Source organism: Mobula hypostoma, chromosome 8, assembly GCF_963921235.1.
Source record: "Mobula hypostoma chromosome 8, sMobHyp1.1, whole genome shotgun sequence".
NCBI lineage: Eukaryota > Metazoa > Chordata > Chondrichthyes > Myliobatiformes > Myliobatidae > Mobula > Mobula hypostoma.
In genome coordinates, this window is record NC_086104.1 from 144648231 (window position 1) to 144673029 (window position 24799).

At 46.3% G+C, this 24799-nt stretch overlaps 1 protein-coding gene across 5 annotated transcripts in view; it reads left to right on the top strand.

Moving 5' to 3' along the window:
- Positions 1–24799, top strand: part of sema4c (sema domain, immunoglobulin domain (Ig), transmembrane domain (TM) and short cytoplasmic domain, (semaphorin) 4C) — a 139511-nt gene that overhangs the window by 66672 nt on the left and 48040 nt on the right. For all 5 annotated transcript variants that reach the window (XM_063057009.1, XM_063057008.1, XM_063057007.1 and 2 more), the window contains 4 exons: positions 13894–14045; positions 19138–19200; positions 20926–21024; positions 21810–21906. In XM_063057009.1, the coding sequence (XP_062913079.1) occupies positions 13894–14045; positions 19138–19200; positions 20926–21024; positions 21810–21906 (411 nt within the window). The remainder of the gene's footprint in view (positions 1–13893; positions 14046–19137; positions 19201–20925; positions 21025–21809; positions 21907–24799) is intronic.

Sequence of the window (24799 nt, forward strand, 5' to 3'; positions counted from 1 at the left end):
ACCTCCCACAGCCTCAAAGCTAAGTTTACATTATCAATGATCTCACTGACTTGTGTAAAATGTTATTAAAACATATGCGGTCAAGACTGTTCCTCAAGAGACTTTCTTGGTCACTGCACTGAGTTGAATCACGCAGATGTTGCCTCCCATCCCACGCAGTGGTGGATGTGTTGCTGTGATCTCCATGTCCATGGATTACCATCAGTGTGGGGAATGGCAGCTCCTATTTGTGATTATATAAAGTGTCCGAGCCCAGTATGAAAGATCTCCCAACGTCAGAGAATTATAAGCAGGCTCTTATGCCCAACTTGTCAACATCAACCAAGATGTCAATCCAAGCTTGTCCCATTTGCCTGTCCCAAATCATACCGATTCATGTACCTGTCCAAATTTCCTTTAGGTACTGCAATTGTGCCCACCTCGACTACCTTCTCTGTTGGCTTTCTCTGCACATCTACCACCCTCTACGTCGATACCCTCTGAAGAACTTTCCAGAATTTTCTGAGGACTACTTAGAGCAATTTTGCAGTGAAGTTGCCCCTGAGGTCCACTCTAAATTGCCACCCTGTGAAGAACTTTCCAGAATTTTCCGAGGAATTCTCTGAGCAATTTTCTAGAGGTGTTATTCCCCTTCCCCTTTTTTTTATCCTGGGATCTTTTCCGTTTACCTACCTTCTGCACATCCTGCCTCTCCTCTCTGATTAGCCATCATGAGCGAGGGGCAGAAATAACCAGTTTGATGGTTATTTTCTGTCTGATATTTCTTCCACCTTTGCCAAGCGGGAAGACGAGTTGGCTTGTCTTCCATGGGGCTGGACTTGCACACGGTGTTGGACTCGTATACAAAACCCAGGCAGAGATGGCTTGGCTTCTATGTACTGCGGAGGTTTTTCTCCCCCTCTGTTTGTTGCTTTGTTGTGGCTGCAGCCAAGTGGGGTGGATTGGAGACGAGCCTAAGCCACAACAGAGGTAAAACCTCCACAGGGCTAACTGCCGAATGTTGAAAAGAGATGGCTGCGTTGTTTGACCCAAGTGAACTGGTTTGAAAATTCTGTACAAGATAGTGAATAGACCCCCCCCAGACCTCTGCCTGTGAACTGCTCTTGAGTCCTTTTAAACATAAAAGATTAAATGTTAGCTTTATTTGTCATATGAACATTGAAGCATAATTCCAGTGAAATGTGACGTGTGCATCAAATCAAATTAGCGAGGATTGTGCGAGTGTCACCTCGCTTTGTGTTGGCAGGGAGGTGATTAGCAGATAGAATTTTCATCCAGCGATTGAGATGTTTGTCATAATTTTTGATCTGGCATTTTCTCAGGTAACATCTGCGCTGCATGGTAACCTGGCAGATCTGTTAATGGGAAGCTTGTAGAGGAAAAAAAAACTTTATGGGAGTCATCTTGTTCTTGCCAATAATGGATTCTCAGAAGTGAGGTACATATAAGGATTTTGGCCAATGGTTTATGTGGAAGGTAATTGATACCTGGGTGTGATTTCCAGCCTGAAACACTGCCCAGTTGCCATTCTCAGCTGTTTTACAGTTACCATCATTCTGGCTGTAAGGCCCCAGGGCCTTCCTCTCAACATGGGGATTACCTGCTAGCATTCTGAAACAGTAACAGGTTTAACAGCATTTTGATCCAATATCCTGGGTTATGGGAGGAGCAACACTGGTAACAGCCCCGAGACGTGATGTCTTGCCACTAACAGCAACTGGGAATACCTGTTACAGGGCATGTTGGTTTGAACTGGCGGCAAGAATGAAATGGAGGTGTAGTGACCCGTTTGGTCAGGTCTACAAACAACAAGTTGAGGTACTCCTCCTCATGCAGTGGAGCTAGTAATGAACTAAAAATAGAAGTTTTGGAGGTTCCAGCTATAGAAAGTGCAGCAGTTATTGTTTCACCATGATGATTAACTTGGTGTTTCTTTCCACAGACGCTGCCTGATCCACTGAGTTTTTGATAGATAGATAGATAGATATACTTTATTAATCCCGAGGGAAATTGGGTTTCGTTACAGCCGCACCAACCAAGAGAAGAGCGTAAATATAGCAATACAAAAACCACAAGCAATCAAACAGCAGAATGCAAACTATGCCGGATGGAAATAAGTCCAGGACCAGTCTATTGACTCAGGGTGTCTGACCCTCCATGGGAGGAGCTGCAAGTTCAATGGCCACAGGCAGGAACGACCTCCTGTGCCGCCCAGTGTTGTATCTCGGTGGAATATGGCCGAAGTCCAACAGTAAAAAGTTCAATATCCGGTCTACAAACACGTTCCTCGATTGTAATATGACCAGGATTGCACCATCTGTTGTTAACCAGAACAGTAAGCCCCCAACTCCTTTACGCTTACCGCTCTCAGTGCACTTCCGGTCAGCCGGAACGGTCTGGAAGCCGTCCATGGAAAAGATTTGATCGGGTATGTCCTCGTGCAGCCACATTCCAGTGAAACTCATAACACTGCACTCCCGAAATGTTCTCTGACGCCTGGCTAGCGCCATGAACTCGTCCATTTTATTACCCACCGAACTCCTCTTCTCCATAAGTCTCTGTTGTCTCGACCCGGTCCTCTTTCCTCGCCTTTGTGATCCTCCTCTGCATCCTCTGTGTGTTTTCCTCCAGATTTCAGCAGAGGTGTCCGCCGCTCTGCTCGCTAAACCGGCCGGCATAAGCACAAGCAGCTGCGGCATTTTTTCATGTTATTTCAGATGACAGGCATCTGCATGGTTTAGCTTTTCAAACGGAAATGAAAATCCAATCAAACCACATCTAAAAAGATATGGTGGGGGGGAGGCGGAGGGAATGGGGAATTTATATTTTTGCCTTTGTGAAATGATCTTGAAAAGTCTTCACAGCTGTGATATAAGGTGAAGGTGGTCTCACTTTGAGTAGATCTTTCAATCGGAACACAACAGTTGACAGTGTTACAATTGATTTCTCCTTCTTTCCGGGGCATATTACGATCGAGGAATGTGTTTGCAGACTGGATGTTGAACTTTTTACTGTTGGACTTCGGCCACATTCCACTGTGATACAACACGGTGGCACGGGAGGTCGTTCCTGCCATCGAACGTGCAGCTCCTCCCGTGGAGGGTGGGACACCCTGAGCCAAATGGACTGGTCCTGGACTTATTTTCCATCTGGCATAGTTTGCATTTTGTTGTTTATCTGTTGGGGGGGTTTTTGTATTGCTATATTTACGCTCTATTCTTGGTTGGTGCGGCTGTAACGAAACCAAATTTCCCTTGGGATTAATAAAGTATATCTATCTATCTTTCTAGTCCCGATGAAGGGTCTCGGCCCGAGACAGCGACTGTTTACGCTTTTCCACAGATGCTGCCTGGCCTGCTGAGTTCCTCCAGCATTTTGCGTGTGTTGCTTTGGATTTTCAGCATCTGCAGATCATCTCGTGTTTGTGACTACAGCCTAGAGCAGGGGTTCTCAACATTTCTTTTATGCCGTGGACCAATACTATCAAGCCAGGGGTCCGGGGGCCGCAGCTTGGGAGCCTCTGTTCTAGACCAAGATTGGTTGTGTTGACACCATCCAGGATGGAGCAACGTGCTCGAATCCTCCTGGCCATCTCTCCCTTCATTAGTACACCAAGGCTGCAGGTTATGGTGCATGGTGAGGCAAGGTATTACGGGACTAATTAAATACCCACTTCCAACATACAACTCTACGTTAGAAGACACTTCCCTGTCCTGCTTTTGCGCTTTCCTGATTCGGGAATGAATTGTCATCCCTCAGCAATGGGGTTCGGATCCTGTGACTCCTTACCCAATGCATGAACATTCATCACATAGACTACAGCAGTTTAAGGCAGCTTGCCAATACCAACTCAATCTATCGATACTGGTTTATTATTGCCACTTGTACCAAGGTAAAGTGAAAAGCCTTGTAGGCCATCCAGATCACTCCATACACCAGTACATTAAATCAAAATCAGATTTAATATCACTGGCATATGAAGTGAAATCTGTTTTTGCAGCAGCAGTACAATGCAATATATAATAATAAAAAGAAATGTGAATTACAGTAAAAATATTATTATAGTTAAGTAAGTAGTGCAAAATATTGGCGAGGTAGTGTTCATGGGTTCAATGTCCATTCAGAAATCCGATGGCAGAGGGGAAGAAGCTGTTCCTGAATCATTGCGTGTGCTCCTTCAAGCTCCTGTACCTCCTCCCTGATAGTAGCAGTGAGAAGAGGACATGTCCCGGAGGATGAGGGTCCTTACCGATGGATGCCTCTATCTTGAGGCATTGCTTGTAGCTTTATCTGTCACCCATACATAGAATCATACAGTGAAGTGCATCATCTGCGTCGACAGTCAACGCAGTCTGAGGATGCGCTGAGGGCATCTACAAGTGCCGTCAGGCTTCTCGCGCCTAAGCAGAGCACCTTCACAACTTGGCAACATAAAGAGCAGTATCAAGACAAAGTTTGCAGGATAAAGTGTTGTAGTTTACCGAGAAAGTGCAGTTCAGGTAGACTTAAAGTACAGGATACATGACTTTGTAGGTTGGGAGATCAAGAGTTCATTTTAAAGAGATCAAGACTCTGGCTAATTTCTACAGATGCACCATGGGGAGCATTCTGACCGGATGCATCACCGGCTGGTATGGAGGCTCCAATGCATGGGGTAGGAAAAAAAAGCTGCAGAGGATTGTAGACTTTGCCAGCTCCATCATGGGCACTAACCACCTACTACCAGTGGCATCTTAGAAAGGCAGTGCCTCAGGAAAGGGCATCCATTTTGAAGGACCCTCCCCAACCAGGAGATACCTTCATTACTACCATCAGGGAAGAGGAACAGGAGCCTGAAGATCCACACTCAACATTTTAGGAATAGCTTTTCGCCTCTCTGCCATCAGATTTCTGAACGGTCCATGGACACTGATCATTTATCATTATGTCCTATGACATGGGCGATCATGGTCTTTCCATGACCATGATTTTTCTGCAGTTGCCTTCTTCTGGGTAGCATCTTAACGAGATGTGTGACCCCGGCCACTATGAATACTCCTCGGAGATTGTCTGGTTGGCGTCAGTGGTCGCATAACCAGGACCTGTGATATGCACTGGCTGCTCATATGACCATCTACCTGCTCCCACGACTCCTCATGACCCTGATTGGGGGGTGGGGGGCGGCTAAGCAGGTGCTAGACCTCGCCCAAGGGTGACCTGCAGGCTAACGGAGGGAAAGAGTGCCTCAGAAATATCTCCACCCCGCCACCCGTGAGCATTATCTCACCATTTTTGATCTTGTTTTGCACTATTATATATTCTTACATTACCTTTATATACTGCTGCTACAAAACAACAGACTTCATGGCATATCTCTGTGATAAAAAACCTGATCCTGAAATTTATCGTACAGGAGGTCTGTCCAAGAGACGTGGCAGGAAAAGAAGCTGCCCCTGAGCCTGGTGGTATGTGCTCTGAGGTTTTTGTATCTTCCGCCCGATGGGAGAAGAGAGAATTAATGACCAGTAAATTTGGGCCTTGCCAGAAGTGAATAAGAGAGAAAAAAAAGTTTTGTTTATTTATTTATTTATTGAGATACAACACAGAATAGGCTGTTCTGACGCCATGAGCCACACCACACTGCAACCTGGCCATCTAACTCTAGCCCAATCACAGGACAATTTACAATGACCAATTAACCTCCCAACCAATATGTCTTTGGACTGTGGGCGGAAACCGGAGCACCCGGAGGAAGCCCACGCATTCCTTGATGAGGATGTACAGACTCTTTTTAGAGGATATTGGAATTGAACTCTGAACTCTGGAATGCCCCGGGCTGTAGTAGGGTCACGTTAACTGCTCTACTACCATGATTTTTTGTTTGTACACTATCAGTATCTGTATGTATGAAGAAAAATCCATTACCTTTCTGTCATCCCATGTATGATTGCTTTGCAATGACCTTAAACCTGGGAACTGTGGCTGCTATGTCCTTCAAGCTAAAGCAACAGACATAAAAGTTGCTGGTGAACGCAGCAGGCCAGGCAGCATCTCTAGGAAGAGGTACAGTCGATGTTTTGGGCCGAGATCCTTCGTCAGGACTTTTTAAGAGAGCAGGCCCATTACAGATGGCGAAGAAAGTGTTTTAAAAGAGCAGGTGGACTGTATCTCTTCCTAGAGATGCTGTCTGGCCTGCTGCGTTCACCAGCAACTTTTATGTGTGTTGCTTGAAATTCCAGCATCTGCAGATTTCCTCGTGTTTGCGCCTTCAAACGAAAGGTGATTTGTGATTTTGAGTGCCTCTGTCAAATCTCTAACAAAAGACAAGCTGCTGTGGGAGCTCAGCAGGTCAGGCAACCAACATCTGTGAAGGGAAACGGACAGCTGAAGTTTCAGATCGAGGCCGTTCAGCTGGACTGAAGGAGTAGAGGGGAGATGGCTGGGGTGAAGGGGTGAGGAAGTGATCTGGGGCAAGAGTTGACACTTGATAGGTGGGATCCAGGTCATGAGGGGTTGATCACCAGGTGGAAGTTCATGGGGGAGGAGGCAAGGGTGGAGATGGCAACAGAATTAGGTGATAGCTGGACGTGACAAATAGGCTGTAATAGGAAAGCTCCACCATGGGTGATAGCCACTCCAGCATCCAGGACATATTCGAGGAGCAATGCCTCAAAAAGGCTGCATCCACAGTTAAGGACTCCCATTACCCTCTTCTCATTGCTACCATCAGGGAGGAAGTACAGGTTCTGGAAGTCACACATCTAATGTTTCAGGAATGGCTTCTTCCCCTCTGCCATCCGATTTCTGAAAGGACATTGAGCACTACCTCACTACTTATAATTTCTCTTTTTGCACTATTTATTTAATTTAACTTATTAAAATATAACATATATAACACAAGTAGAGGGCTATGGGTAACCCTAGGTAATTTCTAAGGTAAGGATATGTTCGGCACAGCTTTGTGGGCCGAAGGGCCTGTATTGTGCTGTAGGTTTTCTATGTACTTACTGTAATTTATCATTTTATTATGTATTGCAATGTACTGCTGAGGCATAACAACAAACTTCATGACGTATGTCGGTGATATGAATTCTGATTCTGAAAATAAAAGGGGACAGTGGGCGGATTGGAAGATTGAGTAGCCAGTTGGGGGGAAGAGGGTGATCCCGGAAGATAAGGGAGGGGGAAGAAATAGGGCGATGTGTAGCGGAGGGGTTGGAAAGAAGGAAGTGTGTGTGAGAGGAATAGGGTAGATCAGAAGGCGCAAGAGAAGGGTGGGCAGCAGTCATCTGTAACTGGCGAATTCTAAATCTTGTAACCTGTGGTAAACCCTGATGCTGTTCTTTGGTGTGAAATCTCCAGTGGTCAGGGTGACATCCGTCTCTGTCGCACACAACCTAACCAAATTATCCAAGGGCCCTGCTGCTATGCATGTTTCAGCCTTGGAAACCAAACTTAGTTCCTTCCAATCGAGCCTGGGAGAATGAAGTTGACTAATGCCAACTCCGATTGAGTTGTCGGCTCCCTGCAGTCAGTTTGTGGAACTAGTTCCATTGTCTGCCTTCTGGTAGCTGAGGTCTGAATATCCTTGTTTACACAGACTGTTCTTTGAAAACACCAAACAGCTGGGCCTCTCCTGGTACACAACTTTACATGCGAGTTCCTGTTGAAGTCTTTGCGAAAGACTATCAATCTTGCGGGCAAAGATTCTTCCAGGGGAATGTACCCTTCTGATGGAGAGGTAATGACAATAAAATATGGTAACAGAATTAGGCCATTCATCCCATCGAGTCTTTACTAGTCAATCATGGATAATTGTTTTATTCTACCCCATCCTCCTGCCTTCTCTCAGTGACCCTTATCAATCAAGAACTCATCATTCTCTGCCTTAAATACACTCTAAGACCATGACGGCAGCTGTGTTGATCTTGCAGGCCTCTGGCAAGTTGCACGTTTGGCTTGTCTGCTGGGACCACTGGTTTGACACAAGGTGAAGCTACTACTGTTTGGGAACAGAAGTGGGGTGTTGGGAAAATTTGGTACAACAGTTATTGTCACTCCTGGAGAGATGCAATATGGAGCAGGCACTGCAGCCCATCAAGTCTATACCAGCCCTCAACACCTACATTCACTAATCCTCGATATTTCATTGCCCCAACACTCCTACTAACCCCCCCCCCCCCAGATTCTGCTAATCACCTCTACAGCGGCGGTGGGGGTGGGGGGGGGTTAAGTTCACAGTGGCTGATTGACCGACCAACCTGCATGTCTTCAGAATCAGAGCAAGCGGTCGAAACTAACGTGGCCAAAGGGAGAATGTGCAATCTGTGCGGGCAGCATCCACGGTCAGGATTGAACGAACCCGGGTCTCCAGTGATGCAAGCCAGCGGCTCTACCGGCCGTGCCGTTGTGGAAGCACGTTGGGTTAAAAGTGAGCGTCTCGGCCAGATCGCAATCGCGGCGTTGTGGAATCTGGGTACACCGCGTCATCAGGCCTCCCACTGAGCCAGATTGTCTGCCAGGATTGCCAGTCCTCCCTCCTGGCCAGTTCCTGGGGATTGGCACTGCTTTCCTGGAGGGAATGGGAGGGTCTGCTTTCTCAGCAGCTGCTCGGGAGGCTACTCTAAGGGGTCACCAGCGTAGAGTGCCCCACCCTCTCCCTGAGAGATCTGTCCTGGTCATCGTCCAATGCTCTAACCTGCCTTCTGCCCATTTAATCACAGACACAACCAATCAAATCCATCGCACCGCTGAGCTGCGGTTCTTCAAGTGAGCCTTTCCCCCCAAAGAGTCGATTACTGAGCGAAAACACTGCACAGGCACGATAATATTGTTATAAACAAAGATATAAAAGCATTTTTGTGTAATTTAGGCTCCATCCCCCCCTTCCTGAAAGAAATAATCCCATTGACGTTTGCAAGTTACCACAGCTATTAAAAACTGTTCCACTGTTTTATGAAGCCCATTCAATGTTTGGGAAAGGCCTCGCTTTTGTTTTGCTATCAGTGGGTTGGGATGAATGTCAGTCGTGGTTGGTTGTGGTACAGCAAGGCAAGGTTTAGTCATGTCCAGCCCCAGTGTAATCAGATTGTGCTTCGCAAGAGCCTTTGATGTTCAGTGATTAAAACCATAAGTGAGGGGACAGTGCCGGAGGATTGTATGTTTGGTCCTTTTGATGTGGCCCCGTTTAAAACTCCCTGTCTGATTCTCAATCGGACATCACTGACGCGAGGGGACTGCAGCCACTTGGGGATCGATTGTCCCACAGCTCGAGCAGCAGGAGAAGGATTTAGAGGAACAAAGCTCCTCTGCCAGCTAATTAGGAACAGATTTGGCCATTAGATATTCAAACCCAGTCTCACCCTGTCATGTAAAACGGGGGCTATCGAGTAAGTGGGTAATGTTTTAAAAAAAAATTGCAGAGTCATCCACTTAAATGCACACATCAGAGAAGCAGATTACTTTTATTAAAAGTGATTGAGTAGAGGGACCTAGATGTACTGGTGTACAAGTCACTGCAGGTGGAGCAAGTGGTTAGGAAGGGAAATAATTTGCTGTAATTCTGTCGGGCCTTGGTGAGACTATTGTGCACTGTATTTGTCTCATTGTTGTAGAGAGGATAAAGACCCACAAGACATAGGAGCAGAATTAGGCCATTCACCCCATTGAGTCTGCTCTGCCATTCCATCATCCATTATCCCTCCATTGGGATATGATTCCATTATCCCTCTAAATGGACTTTGAACCCATAAACACTACCTCACTACTTATTTAATATCTGTTTTTGCACAACTTAATTTATATTTAAATTAGACAAAGGTCTATTTAATAGATGTATATATACTTAATATGTAATCATATATTGATATATTTCATTATACTGCTGCTGTAATGTTAACAAATTTCACGACATATAGTGGTGATATTAAACCTGATTCTGATTCTCCCCATTCTCCAGCCTTCTCCCCATAACCTTTGGTGCCCTTACTAATCAAGAACCTATCACTTTCTGCTTAATTACGTCCCAATGTCTCGGCCTCCACAGCAATTAATTCCACAGATTCACCACCTTCTGGCTAAAGAAATTCCTCCTCATCTCTGTGCTGAAGGGATGACTTTCTATTTTGAGGCTCTGCCACTGGTCCCAGACTTTCCCACTGTAGGCAACATCTTCTTCACATCCACTCTATCTAGGCCTTTTAATGTTTGAAAGGTTTCTATGAGATACCCACCCCCCCCCCCCATTCTTCTAAATTGCTTGCTGTAGGGAAAGTGGTGAAACTTAGCCGTTGGTGCATTGACCGCTGTGTCGGGGGTGGTGGTAAAGGCAGAAACATTAGAGACTATTAGATAGGCATATGGATGATAGAAAAATGGGTGGGAGGGAAGGGTTAGGTTGGTCTTAGAGCATGTTGGCATAACCTGATGGGGCCGACGGGGCTGTGCTGAGCTATATTGTTATATGTTCTTGAAGATTCAATTGGACCGGTTCCAGAGAAGCTGGGTTTGCTGTATTAGAAGAGATTGAGCTAACTAAGCTTGTTTTGTCTAGAGTTTAGAAGAATGGTTCTTTAAGGTGGTTATAGCCAGGAGTGGTAGTGGGGATAAGCTCCCACTACCTATTAAATGCCTCCAATGGCATGCGTTTCTCAAATAGCCTCTGACAGCTCCTGGCCTTCAAGTGTGGCTGAGCTACTAAGCCTGATAGAATTGTTTCTACTGACAGGAGAAGGGGCAAAGGCTGGTTCCCAGTGCATTAAAACCAGTTGCTTTGGGAAGATGGGGTCATGGTCGTCAGCCATGGTTGGAAGCTTGTCTTGTTGGAAATATTGGTTCATTATTGTCACATTTTATCTATTTACTGATTGGCTGAGATACAGCCCAGAATAGGCCCTCTGGCCGCACCACCCAGCAGTCCCCCGATTTAACTCTAGCCTAATCATGGGTCAATTACAATGACCAATTAACCTGCCATCTGCTACATCTTTGGTCTGTGGGGGGGAAACCGGAGCACCCGGAGGAAACCCACACGGTCACAGGGAGAACGTACAAACTCCCTTGCAGACTGCGGTGGGACTTTACCAAGATACAATGAAAAGTTTGTCTTGCACACTGTTTACGCAGATTAATTAGTAACACAGTGTATTGAGCTCGAATGATGTAAGCCAGTAACAAGGCAAAAATAAAGTGTAAAGGCGATTGAAAGGTGTAGTGCAGGCAAGTGATAGTGAAAGTTCATATAGATGTAGATTGTAAGGCCAGGATTCCATCTTGTCATACAAGAGTGTCCTCAGAGGCTGATAACAGTGAGATGGAAGCTGTCCTTCAGCCCGGCGGTAAGTGCTTTCAGGTTTTTGTATCTTCTGCCCGATGGGAACAGGGAGAAGAGAGAAGATCCAAGGTAGGTAGGGTGTTTGGTTATGCTGGCTACCTTCAATAGGCAGTGAGAAGTGTAAACAGAGATGATAGAGGGAAACCTCTTTCCCATGGTGTGCTGAGCTGTGCCCACAACTATATAACCATATAACAATTACAGCATGGAAACAGGCCATCTCGGCCCTTCTAGTCCGCGCCGAACTCTTACTCTCACCTAGTCCTACCGACCTGCACTCAGCCCATCACCCTCCATTCCTTTCCCGTCCATATATCTATCCAATTTAACTTTAAACGACAACATCGAACCTGCCTGCTGGAAGCTTATTCCACACAGCTACCACTCTCTTGAGTAAAGAAGTTCCCCCTCATGTTACCCCTAAACTTTTGTCCTTTAAGCCTCAACTCATGTCCTCTTCTTTTAATCTTCCCCACTCTCAATGGAAAAAGCCTATCCACGTAACTCTATCAATCCCCCTCATAATTTTAAACACCTCTATCAAGTCCTCCCTCAACCTTCTACACTCCAAAGAATAAAGACCCAACTTGTTCAACCTTTCTCTGTAACTTAGGAGATGAAACCCAGGCAACATTTTAGTAAACGTCCTCTGTACTCTCTCAATTTTATTGACATCTTTCCTATAATTCGGTGACCAGAACTGTACACAATACTCCAGACTCTGCAGTTTCCTGTTGTCACACGTAGAGCAGTTGCTATTACCAGGCTGTTGTGCTTTCAGACAGAATACGCTCTGTGGTGCAAGAATCAAACTTGCTAAGGGTTGAAGGGGACATGTCAGATTTCTTTTGCCCCCACCTGCTCTGAGGAATATATCATTTACTTATATGGTTCAAGTGCAGGTAAATGGGATTAGTATAAATGGGTACACAATAGTTGGCAAGGGCTGATGTCTACGCTGTCCAAAACTGTCTTCAACATAACCGAGGCAGATCTGTGACTCAGCACGTCAAGAAAGGGATTACTTGCAATGAGCCAAACTGCTTGGAAACCTCCAGCTGTCCACCTGTATCAGGGATTCCCAACGTGCCAAATGACCTGCTTTAGTGCCAATACGTTCAGTGCGAAGGGAGAAACTTGAGTGACTCACGCCAGTACTTTACACTCAGTTAGGTGCCTCCTATACCTCACAGAGTGGCGACTGAGTTGTATGTTTGTGGTCTTGTACTGCTACAGCCCATCCACTGCAAGGTTTGACTTGTGCGTTCAGAGCTGATGTGCTCTTCTGCACACACCATTGTTGTAATGTGTGTGTTTTTTTTTTGAGCTACTGTTGCCCTCTCATCAGCTTGAACCAGCCTGGCTGTTTTCCTCTGACCCCTCTTGTTAACAAGGTGTTTTCACCCACAGAATCGCCGATCACTGGATTTTTTTTTTAGTTTCTCACACCATTCCCTAAACTCCTAGTGAATGTTCTGTGTGAAAATCCCAGGGGGTGAGCAGTTTCTGGGACACTTAGCTCTTCCCATCTGGCACCAATAACCATTCCATGGTTCATGTCAGTTAGATCACATTTCTTTCCCCGTTCTGATGTTTGGTCTGAGCAGCAATTGAACCTCTGGACCATGACTGCATGCTTTTCTGCATTGAGTTGCTGCCACATGATTGGTTGATTAGATATTTGCATTAACAAGCAGGCGTGCCTGATAAAGCAACGGCTGATTGTAATTAACAATGGCATGGAAAATGTTTACTAGTGTAATGGTGGTGCAGGGGTTAATGCAACATTTCACAGTGCCAACAGTAAGACGGGTTCAGTTCCCGCCACTGTCTGTAAGGATCTTACTGAATGGCCATGATCTTATTGAATGGCGGGGTAGGCTCGATGGGCCGGACGGCCTACTCCTACTCCTATTTCTTAAGAGTTTGTTCGTTCTCCCTGTGACTGTAAGGTTTCCTCTGAGTGTCTCTGTTTGCCCCACATTCCAAAGACGTAGCATTAGGTTTCGTGAGTTGTGGGCATGCCGATTTGCATGGCTGCTCTGCATGGTCCTCACTGATTGGGTTTAACTGGACGGAGCATTTCACTGTATGTTTTGACGCATGTATGACGAAAAAAGCTAGTCTTTTAAACCTTCTTTCAATGGCCACACATCCAGTCGACCAAACCTGGGCACAGTCATGCTCTCATAATATGCAATCACTCAGACCTCGGTGAGACTGAGGGCTTTCTTCACCGATCTGCAAGGCGTAAATAGGTGAGAGGGGAGACATTTAATGGAAACCTGAGGGACAACTTTATCACCCAGAAAGTAGTCTGTCTGGAAGGAATGCCAGACAAACATGGTTGAGGCAGATTTAAGTGGTTTGTGTGGTGATTTAATTAATATGGGCCAAACACAGATTCATTTAATATGGGCCAAACACAGGTAAGTGAGACTGCCTTGGATGGGAATCTTGGCCAGCATGGGCCATTGGGCCGACGGCCTGTTTTCCGTGACGTAGGACTCTCACTATAAATGCTTGTACCCTGTGTGGTTTCCATGATTTTGCTAAACGGAACCTAATCTATTCTCTTGCAGCAGTGAAAGAGGTGAAACGCTTCTCAAAGCCCAGGATCTTCAACTACACCACCCTTCGCCTGGACGAAGACGCACAGGTCCTCTACGTTGGTGCTCGCGAGGCAGTGTTTGCACTTTCAATGGAGGACATCACGGTGGAGGTGAAGGAAGCGGTGAGCATCTCAGCCCGTCTCAGTTACATCATTCTCATTTGATTGTGGGGTGACCCGCAGGTCTCTGTCCCTCTATTGGCACTGGGAAATCTAGGCTGGTGTCAGCTATGGGTACCTGAGGGCCTTTCCAGAATACCTAATGCCCTTCATACTTTGAAGCAGCAGTCAGTAGTTCCCATTAATTCAGTTCCTTCGCACATCCCAAAGACACGTGGATTGGTAGATTAATTAGCCTGTATAGATGGGTGATTAAAGAATCAAGAGGGGAGTTCACTACATTTGAGCTAGAGGGCTACAGGGAAATTAGATTTGATGGCAGTTAGCATCAACCCAATGGACTGAATGGCCTCTTCAATTAAAAGCTTTCATTATTCCCTTCCACCACCATGACGTTAAAAGGTTATGAAGATTTTTAATCCAGCAACCTACAGTATAGATATAAGGGCAAAAGAATACGTAACCTAATGGACTGTTGCAGTGCTGGGGGTGTTGTTATCTCTATGTTTGCCTCCAATGGACAATGATCAAGACAGAACATTGTCAACTGTACAAAGGGTGCTGTTCAGGCAGATCAACAGTGTTACGTCACAGCTAAATCCATCTCTCCCAGTTCCGCTGTGCTGTCTCCCTCGCCGGTTGCAGTATAAATATCTGGCTAATGGCTGTGTTTAATTTTAGCGACATCTTGAAGTCGAGGGCACTGCTGGGTGAGAAGTATTTCTGTGCCCATCAGAGGAAGGGAGGGCACCAGCTCTGTGCCTGAGTTTTCAAGTTGAGCAGTGTCGATGTGCCGTTGTACGTTCCCGGAGCTGTGGTCGGTTCCCTCTTCGTGTCCAAGCAGGCTCCGCAGGCGATGCCTAATCCCAGTGAATATTTGATAACAGTCATCCTCTCAGTCAGGGTCTACAAGGAGGGCTTGCATTTGATAATCTTGATAATGCATTTTACCTGCACCTTTTTTATACTGGCTATCTCCCCATCTTTCAGTCTAGATATAGGGTCTCAGCAGAAACATTGTAGCATCACAGAGCATTATAGCACAGAAACAGGCCTTTTGGTCCATCTAGTCCATGCCAGCCTAGTCTGCCTAGTCCCATTTACCTGCAGCAGGACCCAAGCCCTCCATACCTCTCTCATCCGTGTACCTATTCAAACTTCTAAACCAACTGAGCTGACATGTGGCACCTCAGCCGACAACTCGTTCCGCATTCACACCACCCTTTGAGTGAAGAACGCTCCCCTCAGATTCCCTTTAAATATTTCACCTTTCCACCCTAAATCTATAACCGCTAGTTCTAGTCTCACACAAGTTGAGGGTGAAAGGCTGAAAGTGTTATAGTGTCTCCAAATGAACACTGCTATCAACCCAGTACCCTGGTTGCCTGTGCTCTGATGTTGCCTGACCCACCAGCTTTTCATTCTGCAAATGCAGTCTGTTGTGTCTCCACTTAGCTGAAGATGTACAGTACAATCTTTGTGTAACGAAGGACTAGCCAGATCAGTCTCGTTTCTACCCCCACTTCGATGTGCTCCTTCCCCTCTTTGTAGCCCCTCATGTAGCTGATGAATTCATAGACTAATAGAGAGCAGAAACAGGCCCTTCGGCCTGTCTCGTCCATGCTGACCAAGATGCCCATTTCCTCTAAATAGTTGTTTTTTTTTTATCTCTATTCTAATGGAGAGTTGTTGTTTCAGCTGGCAATTCAGTACCACTGTCAGTTGTTTTCAAAAAGACTCAGAGTGTGAATCCCTTTTGTGTTGGGCTAGCTGCACTTGGCTTCAACTAAACCAGGAGTTCCCAACCTTTTTTATACCATGGACCAACACCATTAAGCAAGAGGTCCGTGGAGCGCAGGTTGGGAACCCCTGGCCTAAACCTTCCATCTCTCAGTATGGTGCACCTTAAGCTTATTGTTGTATGCTTGATTGATTGCCAGGAACATCACAGGAGTATGAAGTCATTTAGCCCCTCAAATCAATTCTTCCAGTGAGTGAGGCTGAGGCCAGCTACAGATGTTGTATAGTTTCTAGTCTTTTAGCTGCCAGATTTATGATTAAGATTCAAGAACTTAAATTTTCAAGGCTTAAGCTTCTGAACTGAGCAATGGCGACTTGAAGTGGGGAGGGGAGAGAGGGGGGTGAAGTTATGAGGGAAGATTTTATACTAGGCTTGTGTTTTCTGTGATATGAATCGGTAAAGGGCAATTGATTGGCAGTAGATCAGCAGAAATTATTCCATCTGGTGAGAGAGTCCACCACAAAGGAACTCTATTAAAATCTGAGCTGGTCATCAGTCATCAGCTGCCCTTCCTGTGAGGACGCAGGAGACACAGTGGTCAGCTTGCAGAGCCGTTGCCTTGCAGTTCCAGGGACCTGGACTCAATCCTGACCTCCAAGGTTGTCTGTGCAGAGTTTGCATGTGGCTGTGTGGGATCCTCCTGGATCTTATAGTTTCCTTGCACAATCCCAACGATGTGTGGGTTGGAAGGTTAACTGGCCATTGTGAATTGTCCCTAGCGTTGTGGGTGTTTAGCGGAATTGAAGGGAACGTGGGGAACTGTTTAAAGGAAATACTAGTGGGTGTGAGGTGGGATGGGACTTCTTTGTGACTCGGCACAGTTTAACAGAAATATAGAAGTGCACGAATTTTCTAACTCCAATTTTAATATTGGATCTCCTTGTCTTGTGATATGTCACCCTTAGGAATAGCTCTCCCAACCTATCCTCAATGAGCTAAACTCACTTGAATCACCATTTATATTATGGAAATTATGAGCCTAGAATAAATCTTGCCTCAGAACTTTATCTCCAGTTCAGTTTTATATTGTACTCAATCTGGAAGCCATGTGCACAAATTCCGGAACCACGAGTAATTCTGTAAGTACCAGATCTTCAAGAATTTCCAAAGATATTCTGGGTCTCGGAAGTTTGGCTGCAGCTGGTATGTTTGTAGCTCAGGGCAGGAGGGTATGGGATGGAGTGATAGAGCACAGAAACAGGCCCTTCAGTCCATCATATCCTTGCCCATCATATACTTGTCTGCACTAATCTGTCATCTTCTGAGCCCTGGTGATTCAATGCTCATCAACGAACTCACCAAAGTTGAGTTGATGGGCATTCTCGTGCAAACGCACATGAATCATGAATGCACGAGTGAAATAAAAAATATATTTTCGGCACATAGCATCAGATAAACACAATTCACGAGAAAAAAGCATAAATTATACAAAATTTTACAAGCGTATTGCCAGGATTTGAGAAACTGATTTATAGAGGAAGATTGAGCAGGTTAGGCCTTTATTTCCTGGAGCGCAGGAGAATGAGGGGAGGTTTGTTGAGGTTTTCAAAATTATGAGGGGTGTAGATAGGGTTTTTCTCCTCACGTTGGGTGTGATTAGAACTGGAGGTGATAGGTTTTGTGTGAAAGAAGAAATATTCAAGGGGGGTCTGAGGGGAAGCTTCTTCATTCAGGAGGTGGTGTGAGTGTGAAATGAGCTGCCAGTGGAAGTGGTGGATCTGTAGAAAAGAGTACAGTCGACGGTTTCAGGCCGAAAGCAGTCGACGTTTTGGGTCCTGCTGAAGGGTTTCGGTCCGAAATATCGATTGTATTCTTTTCCCATAGATGGCTGCCTGGCCTGCTAAGTTCCTCCAGCATTTTGTGTGTGTTGCTCGGATTTCCAGCATCTGCAGATTTTCTCTTGTTTGCGGGGGGGGGGATAAAATAGTGAGGTAGTGTACATAAGTTCAATGTCCAATCAGAAATCCGATGGCGGAGGGGAAGAAGCTGTTCCTAACACATTGAATGTATGTCTTCGCTACACTAGGAGCAGGCCGAAGATCAGGTCGGCGTGCTCTGGATGGGCCGTAGTGCCTGTTTCTGCATTGTAGTAGTTTATGACTCTAGTTTTTACAAGGAAGAACACGTTTAAAACAAAAAAAAATGTCCATTGTATTGCAAGGTGGTTCAATGCTGTTCCAGCCTCCAGATTCCAGGTTTCAGTTGCCCTCTGGGTGGTGACTTCTTCCTCGGATTCTTTCTCTCTAAACCTCTTACACATTGCACATTGGGCCCCTGTACCTTGCTAGGGTCAGGGTGAGCCTGTGGAATTAGTGGATCTGCACCCCAGAGTCACCTCTCCAGTTGGCTTTTTGGGGCAAAATGTGGAGAACTGAGGTTTCTCTATCTCCTTACTCTCTCTTCATCCACCCAGTTCTTTCCACATTCACCCAAGCGCCCATCACCTTATCCCTTCTCCCCTCCCCACCCTCTCCATCTGCCCCTCACCCACAAGCTTCCCTTCTCCATCTGCTCTTATGAGATCCCATCGTATGTAGCTCTTTGTCACTCCCGCCTGTGACCTCCCAGCTGCTGGTGCTGTACTCACTCTCCCATTGCCCCATCTGCCTATTGCCCTCCCTTGCCAGTTCTTGCTGCACCCTTTTCCTCCGCCTCTTTCTACTGGCTGTTCATCATCATTATGTGCCGTGTCAGAATGACGTGGGCGATCGTGGTCTGAGTTAGTTCTTGTGGTCTAAGTTAGTTCTTGGCAAATTTTTCTACAGAAGTACAGAAAATTTCTGTGGGAATTCTATTGGTCAGTGTCTTTGCAAGATGGGTAACCCCCAGCCATTATCAATACTCTTCAGAGATTGTCTGCCTGGCATCGGTGGTTGCATAACCAGGACTTGTGATCTCCACCGGCTGCTCATACGACCATCCACCACCAGCTCCTGGGGGTGGGGGAGGGGGTTAGTGGGTGGGTGAGGAGCTAAGTAGATGCTACACTTTGCCTAGGAGTGACCTGCAGGCTAGGGGAGGGTAGGAGCACCTTACTCCTCTTTTGGTAGAGACGTATCTCCACCCCGCCACTGGCTATTGCCCCCCCCATCTGCAAACCAGATGAAAGGTCTCAACCCGAAATGTCGACTGTTCATTTCCCTCCACAGATGCTGCCTGACCTGCTGAGTTGTTCCAGTTTTATGTGCGTTGCTGCAGATTCCAGCATCTGCCATCTCCTTTGTCTCCAAAAGAGCTGGACCATTTAGCCGGGATTAATTGTAATTTTTCTACTTGCACTCTCTGTTCAAACAGATCATTTGGAATGCCCCAGTGGAGAAAAAGAAGGATTGCGTTCAGAAGGGGAAGAACAACCAGGTTTGTGTCCCATCGATGGTAAAATCATACCGTGGGCTGCTTATTTCAAAAGTACAGAGCGTACAGTAAACAGATTAAACCACGGCATGCGAGGTTATTGGGGGGTCACCCTGCAAGCACGCAGCACAGCAGCATAACATTGCAGCCTGGACTGTGTCACGATAACATGCTGTGTTTTCCTCTTTGCCTTCCGCTGTCGCTTAGAGGTCGGCCTATCTGAGAGGCGCAACTGCCTTTTCTCATTAAGGTGGAAGGGCTCTGAGGAAGAGCTGGAAGCCCGACAGCTTTGTGTGTGTGTGTGTGTGTGTGTGTGTGTGTGCGCGCGTCTCAAACAGCAAGCCTGCCCTGTATCTGTGTGCGCTGTAGTGGGTCCATTGTGTTGACTAAACTCTGGTTATTGTTTCCTAATCTGCACCCCCCCCCCCACTCCGAATGAAGCTTCTTGTTACAACGCATACATGAATTGAGCCTTTTAATCCTCTCTCATTCCCTCCCACCCCCGATGCCTCTTTTCCCCCTTCTAAATCTGTTAACCCCTCAAAGTCTCCATTGGATGGTGAATCTTGAAAAGTTCAAAGTAAATTTATTATCAAAGTACTGTATGTATACGTCACTGTGCAGTACTCTACTGAGATTCATTTTCTTGTGGGCACTCATAGTAGAATGAAGAAATACGATAGAATCAGTGAAAAGCTACACACAAATGAAGATTGATAAACAACCAATGTGCAAAAGAAGACAAATTGTGCTAAATCAAAAAATGTAAATAATAAATAAATAAATAAAACCCTATCTTTAAGAGCACCTCCACCGTCACCCCCCCATCTTCAGCTGCCAAGATCATTAGTTTTCAAAGTCCTTCACAAAACTCAAAGAGGCTCCTTGAAACCTACTTCTTGCTTTAATTAAATCCACTCTGTAGCTCTGTGTAACATCATGTTCGATGCTGTGATAAACAGTGGGGCAACTCCATAAACCCGGCCCAGCATGAACGGCAAATACAATGTCAAAGGTTCAAAGGTTTATTTTAATATCAGAGAATGTATACAGTATACAACCTGAAATCCTACAAGATACCCCATAGAATGAATGATAGAAACATCAAAGACTCCCCTCCCCCTCCCTTCACAGCCTTGTGTTTTAGGCCGTCGAATGTCTGTTCCCCCTCTGTAAATGCTGCCAATCTTGCTGAGTTCCTCCAGCATTGTGTGTGTGTGTGTGTGTGTGTATGGGAAAAAAATCACAGTCGACGTTTCGGGCCGAAACCCTTCAGTAGGGCTTCAGCCCGAAACGTCGACTGTGCTTTTTTCTATAGATACTGCCTGGCCTGCTGAGTTCCTCCGGCATGTTGTGTGTGTTGCTCAGATTTTCTCTTGTTTGTGTGTGTGTGTGTGTGTGTGTGTGTGTGTGTGTTGCTTGAGATTTCCAGCATCTGCAGAATCTGATGTGCTTTGATGTTGTAAAACACCTTGAGATTTTGAATATATTAAAATCATTATTTAAACATGATATTATTGAGAGAGCAGGCAAGAATTTGGTAAACTGCCAGCGTTAATTCCACTTTTTCCCCCTCGTTGTTTGGTTAATTACACTAGTTACTCAGACTTAACCCTGTACTTGATGCAGTTATGTTCACCAGATTTATACTTAGTGTATCTTTGGCTCAACTAGGAATGTCACTTAGTCTCGGTTGAGGAATAAACTGTTTTCCCTCTCTCTTTCTAGACCGACTGTTTCAATTACATTCGCTTTCTGCAGAACTTCAATAGCACTCATCTGTACACGTGTGGGACCTACGCCTTCCAGCCCAGGTGCACATATATTGTAAGTACCCCCTTTATAGGCCATGAATGCTGTGTCATAAAGACGTGAAATGCTGCCTCCAGGTTTATTGTTCTGATATTGGTGTGAAGTCAGTTGCTCTGTGGTAGCAGTATAAATACCTGGTGCTTGGGAGGCTCAGTTATTCCTTCGATAGATATGGAGATATAGGTATAGATATGTACGTTGCCAGCTGTGAGATTGGGGTTCAATTCCTGGCGCGCTGTGTAGGGAGTTTGCACGTTCTCCCCTTGAACACCGGGTGCTGTGGTTTCCTCCCACATCCAGAGATGTATGGTTAAGGGTTAGTGAGATGTAGATGTGCTACGTTGGCAGTGGGAGCAAAGCGACGCTTGTGGGCTGCCTCCTGCACTTGATCGTACTGTGTCGGTGGGTAACGCAAGTGAAGCTTTAGTCTTTAAACTTCAAGATTTCCAGCTGCACGCTCTCTGTGCTGACTGGCTTTCAGTCCTTATAGCGTAGAGCAGGCAGAGTGTGCAGGCTGGGACCGTAGGTAGTGTCCTCCTTCCCTCTGGGCTGCAGACACTGCATTCCTCAGCATGTACTCCTGCAGCCTAGAATGTGCCAGTCGGCAGCATTCCTGTATGGACATCTTGGTGTCCTGGCAGTCCAGCCACTTCCTGGATTCCCAATCGGCCTGAAGTTTTGAGACTTTCCGCAATTAAGTGTTTCCTCAGCAGATATTGCTCAGTGCAGTAAGCAACCGCCTTATTTGCGGGATGGGATTGAAGTGTTTTCTGGTGAACTTTTAATTCTTCTTCTCACAGGACATGCGAAATTTTACTTTAAACAAAGCGGCCATCGAGGGTGGGAAGGGGAAGTGTCCCTACGATCCCGCGAAAGGACACACGGGCCTGATTGTGGGTGAGTATCTTGGGCCTAGCTCGTAGGCTGTGCCATCTTCAATACTAACGTTCCCTCCTTCCTGTGCACTGTGGACCTCCACCACACTGCCCCCGGGGGGGCTGATTGGAGGATTCCGCTGGAAAACCGTGCTGTTTTCACTTCTTTTAAGTTCCGTGACACATTAATCAACACAATTCTATGGGGATTTGAACTCGCTCCCACTTAGCTAAGGGCAATGATTCGAAAGTGCCAGTTTATTGGCCTTGTCCAAAAACTACGCGCTCATCAAGCATGCGGTGTGACTTGACCAATCATAAGACAGTGTCAGTACGTAGCTGGATTAGTGAGCCGAAACCTGAAACTTGTGGTGCAATGTAAGACTTCCTGGCTGGGTTTTTGTTTGTTTTTGATCAGGTTCAATTAAGTACTTTGATTGCCCTGGGAGCTAATTGCATCACTCTGTGAGGTGTTGTGTGGTTCCACTTAGAGTTCGTCCACTCTGCCTTCTTTCTATGCTGCCAGCTTCTAAAGTGTCGGCCATGGTGGGAGGGGGCAGAAGCAAGATGGTGCACTGTCGATCTGTGTGTGTGCGCTTCAAGACAGAGAACGGCAGGGCTATGAGCACTGCACTGTGGACTGAAAACAAATTTGGGTGATCAGGGGTTAATAGTTTCTGCCGAGAGAGCAGCCACTTGTCTGGAGGGAGAATTTGCCACCGGGGGGGGGGGAGGCAGGGTATGAACAGCTTGAATCGAAATGGGACCCCCCCCACCGCTTGCAGATATTGCCTGCCCTATCCTCACACTCCTTAAACCAGATGAAAGCAGGGACACTTCCTGCAGTGGGGGAGTCCAGGACCAGAGGGCTCAGCCTCAGAAGAGAAGGAATTTCTTTAACCAGGGGATGGTGAATCTGTGGAATTCATTGCCACAGATGGCTGTGGAGGCCAAGTCATTGGGTACATTTAAAGCAGAGGTTGATAGGTTTTTGATTAGTAAGGGTGTCAAATGTTAAGGGGAAAAGGCAGGAAAATAGGGTTGAGAGGGATAATAAATCGAGCCTGGTTGAATGGCGGAGCGCGCTCGATGGGCTGAATGGCCTGACTCTGCTCCCATGTCTCATGGGTCTCCTGAAGGGCTTGGAGTGCTAGAAGTAGGATCTGCTAACGTTGGGGAAATTGAAGAGTTTGCACAGCCGAGCAGCCGTGTTTATGTGAGAGTTATCCTGTCTGCCAGCTCTTGTTCCAGCTGATTGCTACTGTAAGCTGACCTGTGCAAACAACCAGCAGACTGTTCAAACACAACACTCCTTCCCCTGTTGCACTCCCCCCACAAATCTTCCCATCAAAACACGCGGTTTGCACAGGCGAGGGTGCAGCAGGCAGCTTCGTCCCAGAGAGCGCTCGGCTGCCTCAGCACATTCAGTCTGGGCTTCAATAGAACGGCCACTTTTGCTCCATTGTTCCCATTGTGGCCTCTCCTACGTCAGTAAGATCAGCATAAACTTTGCCAAGCAACTTCGCTCTGTCCACTGTGGCGGTCAGATCTCACGCTTCCCAGCCATCTTAATTCTCCCCCCACCGCCCCCATTCCCGCATAGACTTGTCTGTTCTTGGCTTCTTCTGCAGTCAAGTTGATGCGAAGAACAGCACCTGAGTTTCTGCCTGTTGGTGTAAAATTTGAATTCTGCAATGACTGGTAAACTGCTCCCCCTCTGTCTATTTTTTTCTCTCTCCCTCTGGTCTACCCTGTTCTTCCTACACTCACCCCACCCCTGATTGCCTTATCGCCCACTCACTCCATCTGCCCCTCACCGACACACTCCTCCCAGTCATTCCCCTCCTCCACCACTCCCCCCTGCCCATCCCACTTCTCCTCCTTGATTCCACCGTTATCTCCTATCAGTGTCCATTGCCTTCTGCCTTTTTTCCACCTCCAGACCCTCCCTTTCCCAATTTGCCTATCCCCCCCCCCCACCCAGACCCACCCATCATCTGCCAGCACTTCAAAGTTCAGAGTAAATTTGTTATCAAATTCCATATATGTCGCCATATGCAATCCTAAAATTTGTTTCCTTGGGGCATTCACGGTAAATGCAGGAAATATGATAGAATCATTGATAGACCTCAGCGACTTGGGCGTTCAACCAGAGTGCAGAAGACAACAAACTGAGCAAGTACTAAAGTACTAATAGTAATAATAAATCGATCAATTAATCAATAAATATTGAGAACATGATGCAGAGTCCTTGAGAGCGAGTTCACAAGTTGTGGGAACACTTCAATGATAGGGCAAGTGAAGTTGAGTGAAGTTATCCCCTTTGCTTCAAGAGCTTGATGGCTGAGAGGTAGTAACTGTTCACGAACCTGGTGGCGTGAGTCCTGAGACTTTGGTACCTTCTTCCTAATGGCAGCAGCGAGAAGTGGTGGGGGTCCCTGATGATGGATGCTGCTTTTCCGTGATATAAGTGCGCTCAGCGGTGAGGAGGGCTGTACCGTGATGGACTGGGCTGTATCCACTACTTTCTGTAGGATTTTTCCATTCAAGGGCATTCGTGTTTCCAGTGCCAGATTCTGATGCAACCAGTCAATATACTCTCCAGTACACATGTATAAAAGTTTTAAAAAGTTTTGGGTTAGTAGCCAAATCTTCGCAAACTTCTAAGGAAGTAGAGGCACTGCTGTGCTTTCTTTGCAGTGACGTTGTCCGAGCTGGACCCAGGACAGATCCTCTGAATTGATAACACCGAGGAGCTTAAAGTTGCTGACCCTCTCCACCTCTGAACCCTGATGAAAACTGGCTCATGAACCTCCTGAAGTCAATCATCAGCTCCCTGGTCTCGCCGGCATTGAGTGAGAAGTTGCTGATGTGGCTCCACTCAACCAGATTTTCAGTTTCCCTCCTATAAGCTG